The sequence below is a fragment of the Petaurus breviceps genome, unplaced genomic scaffold, assembly GCF_028583685.1.
Source record: "Petaurus breviceps papuanus isolate PSGF00001 unplaced genomic scaffold, PetGlider_PUasm1.0 90510, whole genome shotgun sequence".
In the NCBI taxonomy this organism is placed as follows: Eukaryota; Metazoa; Chordata; class Mammalia; order Diprotodontia; family Petauridae; genus Petaurus; species Petaurus breviceps.
This window is the reverse complement of record NW_027187267.1, coordinates 4,060,927-4,073,866: the sequence shown is the minus strand read 5'-3', so window position 1 is coordinate 4,073,866 and position 12,940 is coordinate 4,060,927. Positions and strand designations below refer to the sequence as shown.

The following is a 12,940-nucleotide window of genomic DNA, read 5'->3' as shown; positions in this document are numbered from 1 at the left end:
GCACCACACCCAGAAATAACTGGCCGTGTAACCTTGAGCAAGTTACTTAACCCCAATTGCTTTAAAAAAAGAAGAAGTGTGCGAAACTAAATTTGAACTCAGTTCTTTCTGATTCTAGGCCCAGCACTGTATTTAATGCACCATCTACAATTGTCTGTAGGGGGAAGTAGCTTTCACAATGCCTGGCACATAATAAGCATTTAATAAAAGTTTATTGAATTGAACTGGCTATGTAGCTAATAGGTTATTAATACACAAGATAAAAAAGGAGACAGTAAAAGAATACCTAACTACTGTTAGCAGATTCAAGTCACCTAGTGCAGATAAACTGTACCTTCAGGACCTCAGAAAACTGGCAGGTGTGATTGTTGTGTCATTGTCAATGCTGTTTGAAAGGGTGTCAACTGGAGAGGTACTGTAAGGACAGGAAAACGAAAATGTGCCAGTTTTCAAAAAAGAAGAGAACAATGCTTCACTTTTATTCTAAGATAGGAGGGTAGTTAACAAAATGTTTACAAAAGAAAAAGATCATCTCAAAGAACCACTATAACTTAGCCAGAAATGTGTTATACCAGAATAAGTTTATTTCATTTCTTAAAAAAGTTACTAAACTGGTAGTAGCAACAAATTATCTAGATCTTAACAAAATGTTTGATAAGGTAATCCATGCTCTTCTTGTGAAATACATGGAGAAATGTAGGCTAAGCAGTAGTAAAATTAAGTGGCTTTGGAAGTGGTTGAATGACTGGGCTCAAATTCTGTAGTGGACACTCTCCAGGTGTTATACTTTCCTCATTGCGTTTAATATTTTACCATTGATTTAGATGAAGACTTAGATGGGAATGTGCTAGTTAATATGGTGGGACAGAATTCTAAAAGGTCTTAACAAGGTAGGGCACTAATTAAACCAAATTTTGTAGGGATAAGACTTGGTTCCAAAAAAACTGTTTCAGAAAACATTACTAGGCAGTTTGTTCAAGAAAGATTTGGGAGTTTTAGTGTAATGCAAGCTTAACAGGACTTAGCAGTGTGATATGTCTGTCAGGAATGCTAATATAATCTTAGGTTGCAGTGAGACATAATAGCCAAGAATAAGGTGGTAATAATCAAGTTGTATTCATCCCTAGTTAAGCCACAGTTGGAATATTGTCTTCAGTTCTAAGCATTGCATTTTTCCCCCAAGATTTCTCTTTTTTTCATTGTTCTTTACTTAATAGTTTTTCCCCCAATTTAATGTAAAGAAGCTCTTCAGCGTTCATTTTTGTAAGATTTTGAGTTCCGAATTTTTCTCCCTTCCCCTCACCAAGACAGCAAACAGTTTCATATAGGTTGTACATGTACAATCATGTTAAACATATTTCCACATTAGTCATGTTGTAGAAGAAGAATCAGAACAAAAGGGGAAAACCATGAGAAAGAAAAAACAAAAAAAAGTGAAAATAGTATGCTTCGATCTGCATTCAGACTCCATAGTTCTTTCTCTGGATTTGGATAGCATTTTCCATCATGAGTCTTTTGGAACTGTCTTACTGTGTTTGCTTAGAAGAGCTAGGTCTATCATAGTTGATCATTGCACAATGTTGCTATTACTATGTGCGATGTTTCTCCTGGGTCTGCTCACTTCACTCGTCATCAGTTCATATAAATCTTTCCAGGTTTTTCTTAAATCCACCTGCTTATTATTTCTTATAGCACAATAGTATTCCATTACATTCATATACCACAACTTGTTCAACCATTCCCCAATTGATGGGCATCCCCTCAATTTCCATTTCTTTTCTACCACAGAAAGAGCTGTTATAAATATTTTTATACATGTGGGGTCCTTTTACCTTTTTCATGATCTCTTTAGGATACAGACCTAGTAGTGGTATTGCTGGATCTAAGGGTATGCACAGTTTTATATGGGCATCACATTTTTAAATGGACATTGAAAAAAGAGGACAATCAAAAAGGTGAAGGTCCTTGAAAACATGATACATGAAAATCAGTTGAATGAACTGGGGATGTTTTAGTCTGGAGAAGAGAAATTCGGGGGGTAGGTTAGGACATGATAACATTCTTCAGGTATTGGGGCTTTGTCACTTGGAGGAGGAATCGGATTTGTTCTGCTTGGCTTCAGAAAGCAAAATTAGGAACAATCTTGAAATTGCGAAGAAGGAAATTGAGACTAGAGTAATGAGACTTTTTTATAGGATTATCCAAAAAGTGAAAGAGGCTTCATTAGGTAGTAATGGGTGCCCTTTCACTGGAGATTTTCAAATAAAAATTAGATAACCACTTATTTTCTTTTTCCAACTTTTATTTTTTTTTAGATAACCACTTATAAAGGGATGTAAAAGGTATTCTTTTCCAGATATAGATTTGATTAGATAGTCACTGTAGTCCCCTAATTCTGATTTTGTCCTTTGGGTACTGCCTTATTCCTGAACTAGCTAATATGTAATTGGTGACAAACAAATCTGGTAAAACTTAAAGGGATGGGAGATGGGAGAAAGAAGTATGTTTTTCACCTTCATAGGATCATAGAATCTGTATTTAGAGCTGTAAGGGACCTTAGAAACTTTTGAGTCCAGCACTTTTATTTTACAGATGAAGAAAATAAAGTACAAAGAGGTTATGACTTGCTCAGGATCACATCACTTAGTGTCTATGGCAGTATTTGAAATCAGATCTTCCTGACTTGAAAGTCCAGCACTCTACCCACCATGCTGTCTAGTTACTAAAACATTTCTTTTCTCCCATCAGATCTGGTGCAATAATTCCCAACTGCCAGTTGACCACATCTTGGCAGGCTCCTTTGAGACAGCCATGCGGGTAAGTCGTCTCAGTGCAACCTGCAGTTTATTTCATCCAGGACCCCCTAGGGAGCTCAAGGCATCCATCTTAATCCTATGAAAGCTGCTGTCTCTTCCCATAAATATACATGCTTCTCTCTGCCCATCCCATTCCCTTCCCTCCTCTTTTCCATTATCTCTCCAGCTGACCCACTGGTTAGTAGTTCCTTTCCTTCTCCCCGTCTTTTACTTGCCTACCAAGTTCCATGTCAATGGAGTAAGTACCCTTTCAAGGATAGTTTGTATGCTGTAAACTCTGTAGAAGCATCTCAGTTTACAAGATTTTCACATGTTTTGTCTTCTGCCTACAGCTCCTTCATGACCAGGTTGGGGTAACCCAATTTGGCCCCTATAAGCAGTTATTTCTGCAGACATATGCCCGAGGCCGGACCACGTACCAGGCTCTGCCCTGCCTACCCACCATGTATGGGTACCCAAACCGCAACTGGTAAGGTCCTACTCTCCCTTCGATTCCTAAAACAATAGAGTAAGTGTTTAAAATAACAGAATTTCAGCTTGAAGACCCACAATTTGGCCAGTGACAGAGCCAGGTTTGTCCTAGAATCTGTTTGAGAGCAAAAGGTTGGTATTCAGGCTGTTCACTCCCCTTGACACTGTACTTCCCAGCTTCCAGGCCACCCACAAAGTTGGTGTTGACCTTTAACTGGCCCCTAATATCTCCTTTCTTTCCTGATTTTCCTCTTTGTAGGAAGGATGCAGGACTAAAGAATGGTGTACCAGCTGTGGGGCTGAAGCTTAATGACCTTATCCAACGACTGCAACTATGCTATCAGCTCACTACAGCGGGCAAGTTTGAGGAGGCAGTGGAGAAATTCCGTTCTATCCTGCTCAGCGTTCCACTTCTTGTAGTGGATAATAAGCAAGAAATTGCTGAGGTAAGAAGTTGTGTGACTCCCTGGCCCTCCTCATACCTTCTCTACTGGGCCCTGACCCTGCCTTTTTGACCCCTTTTCTCAGGCACAGCAGCTCATTGCCATCTGCCGTGAATACATTGTGGGCTTGTCAATGGAAATTGAGAGGAAGAAGCTGCCCAAGGAGAGTCTAGAACAACAGAAGCGCATCTGTGAGGTGAGAACTGTAGGCCCTTTCCCCAGCCCTGGAATCTTTCTGTGATCATCTCTCACCATAGCTTGAAAAATGGGGCTCCATCTTGACATGGTATTTAATTTAGAGTCAGTAAGAAATGAGATTGAGGGGTGGCCAGGTAGCACAGCGAGTAAGAGCACCAGCTCCAGTGTCAGGATGACCTGGGGATTGAATCCAGGCTCAGACACTTAGTACCCACCCAGAAACACCTGGCCATGTAACTTTGAGCAAGTTACTTAACCCCGATTGCTTAAAAAAAGAGAGAGAGATTGAGCTGGGACAGAGTCTAGGTCTAAGCTCAAGGCAAAGTAAAGAATATGACGGCCTATGCTTTAAATATTGTTTCCCTTTCCTACCAGTCCCCCATACCATGAAGCTACCCCTCTGCTGTGTAATTGAGTCACAAGGTCTCTTTTTTCAGAGTACCTTCTACTTAGTCCTGCTTCTGTTGATGAACTTAGGTCAGAGCCTCACATTAAGCTACTGTAAATTTTTAGAGCACCAACCTGACATGGGGATATTCAAGCCCCTAGAACTAGAGCACTAATTGTATTCTCCTTTCTTCCCACCAGATGGCAGCTTACTTCACCCACTCCAATCTGCAGCCTGTGCATATGATCTTGGTGCTTCGAACAGCCCTTAATCTCTTCTTTAAACTCAAGAATTTCAAGACTGCTGCTACCTTTGCAAGGCGCCTGTTAGAACTGGGGCCCAAGCCTGAAGTGTCCCAGCAGGTAATCAGCACTTTCTTAAGCAATTAAGGGGTAAATCAGGGTTGGTCAAGTATATTCAGAAGGAGAAACCCTAGGATCTTTGCCCCCACAGCAGGTACCATGGAGGCAGATAAGTCTTCACTGGGTACTTCTTTGGCTCTAGAGATTGAGGAAAGAATAAATTTATTCAATCCAGGTGTTGAACAGCTGGACATGGGACCAATAAGAAGGCTGATTATATGCCCCCAGAAATGACAAGTTCAGTTTTTTTATCTCCAGGATTCCACAACAGTAATACTTTATTTTCCTTAATTTAGGAAGAAGGGTTATAGAATTCTGAAGGTAAGACCCTTCTCCCTAAATTAAGAAAAAGAAAATGCCACAACCATGTATGTGTGTGTATAGGCACACATGTGTGTATTCATATGTGTATATATGTCTGTCTGTCTGTCTGTGTATGTGTGTGTGTGTGTGTGTCTCTCTCTCTCTCTTGATATATATATATATATATATATATATATATATATACATATTCCATACCTCACTCAAAATAGCAATGTTCCCATCAGTTCAGTGGAAGAGTCATGACTTCCTGTGACTGAGATGAAGTATGCCAAGCTTGTGAAGGACTATCAGTCAAAAGTACTATTTTGGGGATGAAAGACACAAAACAGGAAGAATGGGTGTTCCCCCTCATCCAGTGAAACAATGTGTCTCTTGAATAACCTGGGGATATATATTTTTGGTTTTTTGGACAGGGGAAGGCTAAGCAATTGGGGTTAAGTGCCTTGTCCAACCTCACACAAGCTAGTGTGTGTGTCAAGTGTCTGAGGCCAGATTTAAACTCATTCCAGGGCTGGTGCTCTATTCACTGTGCCACCTAGTTGCCCTGAATATATATTCTTTAGAGTGACAGCATCACATAGTGCAAAGAGAGCCAGCCTCAGAGTCAGAATGACTTGGGTTCAGGTCTCCTCTGATGCATGCTGGCTGTGTGACCCTGAGAGGGTGATTTAACTTCTTAGTGCCTGCCACATCAGTCACAATTCTGGACCATTTATAAAAGGAAACTTTAAAGGAGTGGGGGCTTTATTCACAGCAACAGCAACAAGGGGCAAAAATACTGCTAAAACATTCAATGGGATGGTAAAAGGATCTTCAGTGAACCATCACCTTTCCTCTCTCTGACATCCCTAGACACGAAAGATCCTGTCAGCCTGTGAGAAGAACCCCACAGATGCCTACCAACTCAATTATGACATGCACAACCCTTTTGACATCTGTGCTGCATCCTACCGACCAATTTACCGTGGCAAGCCAGTGGAGAAGTGTCCTCTCAGTGGGGCTTGCTACTGTCCTGAGTTTCAGGGCCAGATCTGCCGTGTCACCACAGTAAGTACTGTCCAGGGGGATTCTTCAAGGACAAAGATTTCTCTTTTCTCCACCTTCTTTACTGCTCCATGTCAATGAGTAAAGGGTTCTGAATCTATCACCTTGCTCAGTAGTTAATGGAGCAAATATGTTTTGGGCCTCTCAGCCCCACATAAATATCCACTTGAACCCTTCTCATTCTTGGATGCTCTAAACTTCTCTTTGTCTCACTAGCTTTTTTTTTCTTTTCTTTTCCATAGGTGACAGAAATTGGCAAAGATGTGATTGGTCTAAGAATCAGCCCTCTGCAGTTCCGCTGAGGCTCTGTACTGGGGTAGGCATTAGGTATAGAACCATTTTGCTACTGGTGGTTCTTCCCAGAGAAAATACTTCAAGTTTTCATATGTCTTGTATCCTCATTTCTGATTTTCCTCACACTAAGTTTCTTACTCCCATTCCCTGGTTTCCTGTCATCCCTTGCTATAGCCAGTTGAGGTGTTTATGGCTTAGTACCTACCTATTCCTTTGAAACCCTTGGTTTTTTCATGGTTTCTGTAATTTGGGCCATAGTTGGTTTATCCAAATAAAAGCCTTACTCCTTCTCTAGCTAAGATCTGTCAGGAAGAGAATGAAGATTCCATGGAGCAAAGAACCAACCATTCATCCAACAATTTTGTCCCTCTAATCCTCTCTTCCTTGTTCCCCTACAAGAAAAATATTCTAGAATGTGTTCTGTCAGTCCTTAGCTCCACTTGACCCTCAACCACCACATAGGTTGGTGGTGACTAGATTTATTTGGACCGTGGAATTGAATCCCATATCCTTGTTCTTTACAAAGATAGATGCCTTCTTTTTTTCCCAGTGAATGGAGTTCAGTTCTGAAAGAGAACCAGCTGATTATTAAAATAGAAATACACTTCATATTGATTTATCCTTTGTCACTGTTGCTGTTCATGAGTTTTATTTCTTACACTTAATAAATTGATTTACTACTTGAGTAGCTTAATTTGTTATGTTTTTCTCTCAGTCCATTCTTATGTTCCTTAATTCTCATTCTGTGTCCCATTAAGTTAAGGATTCATTCAGCAGATATTTGTTTATCCCTGCTGTGTTAAGGGATGTATGTATATGTCATTTTTGTGTGTCATGGACCTTTTGGTCATCTAGAAAAGCTTATGAACTCCTTCTCAGAATGTTTAGGTTGAGGAAAGATGATGGAGTAGGTCAGAAAATTCCAGGCTCTCCACATTTCCTCCACAAAAAAAGACAGTATCACCTCAAAGTGAACATAGAGCTACAGAAATTTTAGATTTAAATTGTTTAAAGTCAGGATAAAGCAGTTTTCCTAAGACAGCTGGAGTGGACCTCAGGAAAGATTCTACCTACTTCCAGGGTTTGAGGTTCTACCCTTCTAGAGGCAGAGGTTCTGCTCAAGTGAAGTGTCAACACTTCCAAGCAGACTCTACCTTCAGGCAAACTCACCTGCATCAACAAGCAACAAACCTTAGAGGTAGCTGGTTCTGGAGGAAGCTTTGACCTCAAGAACTTTGACCTCTGGGCAGTGACAGGGGATAAGAAGATTGAAGGGACCCATCCCTGTCCCAGGCCCAACAGTGTTGACCAGACAGGTTCCTGGGGCTGCTGTAAGTAGCATACTGGAGGGACAAACCCTTGCTTTTGGCTTCAGGGCAGAGGGGAGAGCTGGAATTTTCAGCCACCTGAGGAAGAGACCACTGGGGGCTAGAGCATTTTCCAGACTGCATGGTGATAATGGGGAAGGGGAAGCCTAGCAGTGGCTTGTAGAGTGGATGCTTGAGTTTGGGCTCCCAACAGAGCTCAGAAAATAAAATAAGAAGTACTGAAGCCTGGACACCATTCCCCACATCCCCTGGACAAGAGCCATAAGCTGCTAAAAATGAAATTAAGTTAAAATGAGTAAGCAAAAGAGAAAGAACCCAACTATAGACAGCTCCTGTAGGGTTAGAGAAAATTCAGGTTCATATTCAGAGGAACTAAAACAGTCACTCCTAACTCAAAAGAGAAACAGCAAATGGTTACAATCCCAAAAAGAATTCATGGAAGAACTTCAAAAGGACTTCGAAAATCAAGTTAAGAGAGATTGAAGAAAAATTAGGGAAAAAAAATAAACAACTGTGGAAAATTTTGAAAAGAAAAGTCATCCATTTGAAGAAAGAGATTCAAAGACTCAAGGAAGAAACTACTTGAAAACTAGAATTGGGCAAGGAGGAACTAATGACATTATAAGACACCAAGAAATAAAACATAAACAATAATGATCAAAAGAATAAAAAAAATAGAAGTGAATGTAACTGATCTGGAAAACAATTTGAGGAGAGACAATATATGTTGAAGTTATAACCAAAAAAAGTTTGTTACAATATTACAAGAAATTATTAAGGAAAATTGCCCTGAAGTTTTGTCATGAGAGGTTGAAGTAAAAATAGAAAAAATCTACTCATCCACCACCTGAAAGAGATCTCAGAAAGAAAACTTAAAGGAATATCATAGCTAAGTTTCAAAGCTTCCAGGTTAAGGAAAAAGTATTATAAACAACAAGAAAAAAAAAGTTTAAATACCAGAGCTACTATCAAGATTATACAAGACATAGCACCTTCTACATTAAAAGACTATAGATCGGGGCAGCTGGGTGGCGCAGTAAGAGCACCGGCCCCGGAGTCAGGAGGACCCGGGATCAGTTCCGGCCTCAGATACTTAGCACCCACACAAAAAAACTGGCCATGTAACCTTGAGCAAGTTACTTAACCCCAAGTGCTTTAAAAAAAAAAAAAAGACTATAGGTCTTGGAACATATTTCACAAAGCAAAAAAGCTGGTGTTATGACCAAGAATAACTTATCCAGCAAAGTTGAGTATAATCCTGAACAAAAAATAGACATTCAGTGAACTGAAAGACTTTCAAGTATCCATGACAAAAGACCAGAACTTATGGGGCAGCTAAGTGGTGCAGTGAATACAGCACTGGCCCTGGATTCAGAAGGACCTGAGTTCAAATTCGGCCTCAGACACTTAACACAAAACTAGCCATGTGACCTTGGGCAAGTCACTTAACCCCAATTGCCCTCCAAAAAAAAAAAAAACGGAACTTATTGGAAAATTTAACATACACGATTCAGGAGAAACATAAGGTAAATGTTAAAGCCAATGGCATCTAGAAGGTGCAGTAAATAGAACACCAGCCCTGGAGTCAGGAGGACCTGAGTTCAATTCTGACTTCAGACACTTAACACTTACTAGCTGTGTGACCTTGGGCAAATCACTTAACCCCAATTGCCTACCTTCCCCCCTCCAAAAGGAAAAAAAAAAACATTAAAGGATCAATTTAATCAGTAAGGTCAAACTGTTTACTTCTCATATATGAAAATATTACCAGTATTCTTAGCACTGTCTTTTCCTGGGTAGTCTGAAAGAAAGGCTTAGGCTGAGCTGAGTATGATGGATTGATTCTAAAAAATAAAACTGGGTAGAGAGTGAAAGGAAGAACTGATAGTGGGGGTAGAGGGTTGGTAGTGCTAGAGTCTTATTTTGATCTGAACTGGGTTAAAGAGGGAACAAACACATCTAGAAGAGTATACAAGTCTTCTAAATTTATGAAGAAATAACAGAGTGAAGGGATAGGATAAGGGAAGGACTTAGAGGGATGGGTAAATTAAAAATTAGGAGGATGATAAGAAGAGGATAAGGGAAGGACCCTTAGGGAGTGGATAGATTAAGGAATAGGGCAAGGTAGTGGTTAGAAGTGAAGAGGGATAGAAGGATAAATAGGTTGGAGGGAAATACGCAACTAGTAATTATAACTTTGTGAATGGAATTTGTCCATAAAATGGAAATGGATAGAATGGATTAATAATCAGAATCCAACAATATGCTGTTTGCAAGAAATAATTAAAAATGAAAAGATATACACTTAAAGGGCTAGAGTAGAATTTATTTTGCTTCAGCTGAGGTTAAAAAAAAAAGGCAGGGATAGCAATCATGATCTCAGACCATGTTAAAGCTAAAATAGATTTAATTGAAAGAAAGGGATTGGCAGAGCCAAAAATAGCAGAGTAAAGGCAGGAACTCACCCGAACTCCTCCCCCCAAACCCTCCAAATACCTTTAAAAAATTAAATGAATTCTAGAGCAGGAGAACCCACAAAAAGGCAGAGTGAAACAAATTTCCAGCCTAAGGCAACTTGGAAGGTCAACAGGGTCTGTTGCAGTAGGGTAAGAGAGGAGCACAGTGCAGCAGCACAGGTTGTGCCAGCACAGACCTAGCACCAGCAAACACAGCATGGGGCTCAGGGTGACTGCATCACTGGCAGCAGTGACAGTTTCCAGACTTCTCAGCCCACAGACTCCAAAGACAAATTTAGATGGTCAGCAGAAAATGTCAAGTGCTCCTGGGTAAGAGTGGTGCACAGGCCATGCCCAGCTCCAGCAAACCAGGAGCAGGCCTTTAGTGTAACTGAATCATCAGCAGCAGTGGCAGTGGCTATTTCTGGAGCTCGCAGCTCACAGACAGTAAGGGGGTCAAACAACTGCTCAGAAGAAGATTACAGGGGTCTTTTTACTAGCACTGGGGCAGGACTCTTGCTTTGCCCATACTCAGATCCAGATTGCAGTCCTAGGTGGCAGTCCCAGGGTGAGGAGAAACACTAGCATAGCAGAGTTTGCAGCAACAGTGAAGGGGGGGCGGGGGGGAACTCTCCTTACAATTACAGAACAGAAGAGAATACTTATGGTCATTCACAGACCAGAGCACAGACCAGGAGAGTGGTAAACACCTCTCCTTAGATCATACCACCCTGGAAAAACGGAAAATGTAGAGGTCCCTAGAAGTATCTCTGAAAGTAGCTGCACAAAACCCCTGAAGCTTGGGATGGTGTGCCCTCCACACTGGAAGCAGATCCCTATTTTAACAAAGAGTAAAAAAGTCAAGCAATAAACTGAGAAAATGGGTAAATAATGGGGAAAAAAACCTCTTGACTATAGAAAGGCATTACGGTGACATGAAAGCTCAAAACACTCTCAGAAGAAAATATGAAGGTCAATGCTTCTACATCCAAATCCTCCAGGAAAAATATTAATTGGTCTTAGACCATGAAAGAGCTCACAAAGAATTTTGAAAATCCAGTAAGGGAGGTAAAGGGAAAACTGGGAAGAGAAATGAGAGTGATGCAAGAAAATCATGAAAAACAAGTCAACAGCTTGGTAAAGGAAACACACACACAAAAAAAAAAAAAATCGTGAAGAAAATAACACCTTAGAAAACAGTCTAGGTCAAATGGGAATAGAGGTCCAAAAAAAAACAATGAGAAAAATGCCTTTAAAAGTAGAATTGGCCAAATGGAAAAGAAGGTCCAAAAGCTCACTGAAGAGAATAATTCCTTAAAAATTAGAATGGAGAAAATGGAAGCTAATCACTTTATGAGAAATCAAGAAACAAAATAAAACTAAAAGAATGAAAAATAGAAGACAATGTGAAATATCTTATTGGAAAAACAACTGACCTGGAAAATAGATCCAAGAGAGATCATTTTTAAATTATTGGACTACTTGAAAACCATGATTTTTTAAAAGGCCTGCATAAGTAAAGCCTCTATCAGATTGCATGCCATCTTGAAGAGGGGGGAGGAGAGAGGGAGAGAAAATTTGAAACTCAGAATCTTATCTTATGAAAGCAAATGTTGAAAACTACAAACAAATAATTTTTTTAGAGTCTAGACATTGTCTTTCAAGAAACTATCAGGGAGGCTAGGTGGCATAGTGAGTAGAGTGCTGGCCCCGGAGTCGGGAGGACCCAGGATTGGTTCCAGCCTCAGACACTTAACACACACACACACACACACACACACACAAAACTAGCCGTGTAACCTTGGGCAAATTACTTAGCCCCAATTGCTTAAAAAAAAAAAAAGAAATTATCAAGGAAAACTGCCGTGAAATTCTAGAACCAGAGGGTAAAATAGAATTTGAAAGAATCTACCAGTCACCTCCTGAAAGAGATCCCAAAATGAAACTTCCAGGAATATTATAGCCAAATTCCAGAACTCCCAGGTCAAGTAGAAAAATATTGCAAGCAGCCAGAAAGAAACAAGTCAGGATAACACAAGATTTAGCAGCTTCTACATTAAAGGATCAGAGGGCTTGGAATATGATATTCCAAAGGGCAAAGAGCTAGAATTACAACCAAGAATCACTTACCCAGAAAAACAGTATAATATTTCAGAGGGGAAAATGGATATTCAATGACTTTCAAGCATTCATGATGAAAAGACCAAAGTATTAGGGTAGTATATATAGACAGAGGCACAGGTGTGAGTTGAATATGAAGGGATGATATCTAAAAAATAAAATTAAGGGTTGAGAGAAGAATGTACTGGGAGAAAGAGAAAGGGAGAAGTAGAATGGAGTAAATTACCTCAAATGGAAGAGGCAAGAAAAAGCTTTTTAGAGTGGAGGGGAAAAGGGGAGACATATGGGAGAGTGAGTGAACCTTACTCTCATCAGAACTGGCTCAAAAAGGGAATAACATGCACATGCAATTGTGGGTATGTTATCTTACCCTACAGGAAAGTAGGAAAGAAAGGGGGTTGGGGGAGGGGGTGTGATAGAAGGGAGGGCAAATTGGAGGACAGGGTAGTCAAAAGCAGAATATTTTCGAGGAGGGATAGGGTGAAAGGAGAAACAGAATAAATGGGGGGATGGGAGGAATACGAGGGAGGGAAATACAGTTCTCATGGTTTTTCCCTTTTGTTCTGATTCTTCCTTCACAACATGACTAATGTGGAAACATGTCTAATAGAATTGTACATGTATAGCCTATATCAGATTGCATGCCATCTTGGGGGGAATGGGAAAGGGAGGAAGGGAGAAAAAAATTTGGAACT

General features: G+C 40.3%; 1 protein-coding gene across 1 annotated transcript in view; it reads left to right on the top strand.

The window, feature by feature from the left end:
* The window catches only part of COPA (COPI coat complex subunit alpha), a 40,256-nt gene extending 33,222 nt beyond the window's left edge, over positions 1 to 7,034 (top strand). The window contains exons 27-33 of the mRNA XM_069062896.1: positions 2,749 to 2,817; positions 3,149 to 3,285; positions 3,547 to 3,733; positions 3,816 to 3,926; positions 4,517 to 4,678; positions 5,855 to 6,049; positions 6,289 to 7,034. Coding sequence (XP_068918997.1) covers positions 2,749 to 2,817; positions 3,149 to 3,285; positions 3,547 to 3,733; positions 3,816 to 3,926; positions 4,517 to 4,678; positions 5,855 to 6,049; positions 6,289 to 6,348 — 921 coding nt within the window. The 3' untranslated portion in view covers positions 6,349 to 7,034. The remainder of the gene's footprint in view (positions 1 to 2,748; positions 2,818 to 3,148; positions 3,286 to 3,546; positions 3,734 to 3,815; positions 3,927 to 4,516; positions 4,679 to 5,854; positions 6,050 to 6,288) is intronic.
* Positions 7,035 to 12,940: the final 5,906 nt, after the last annotated feature.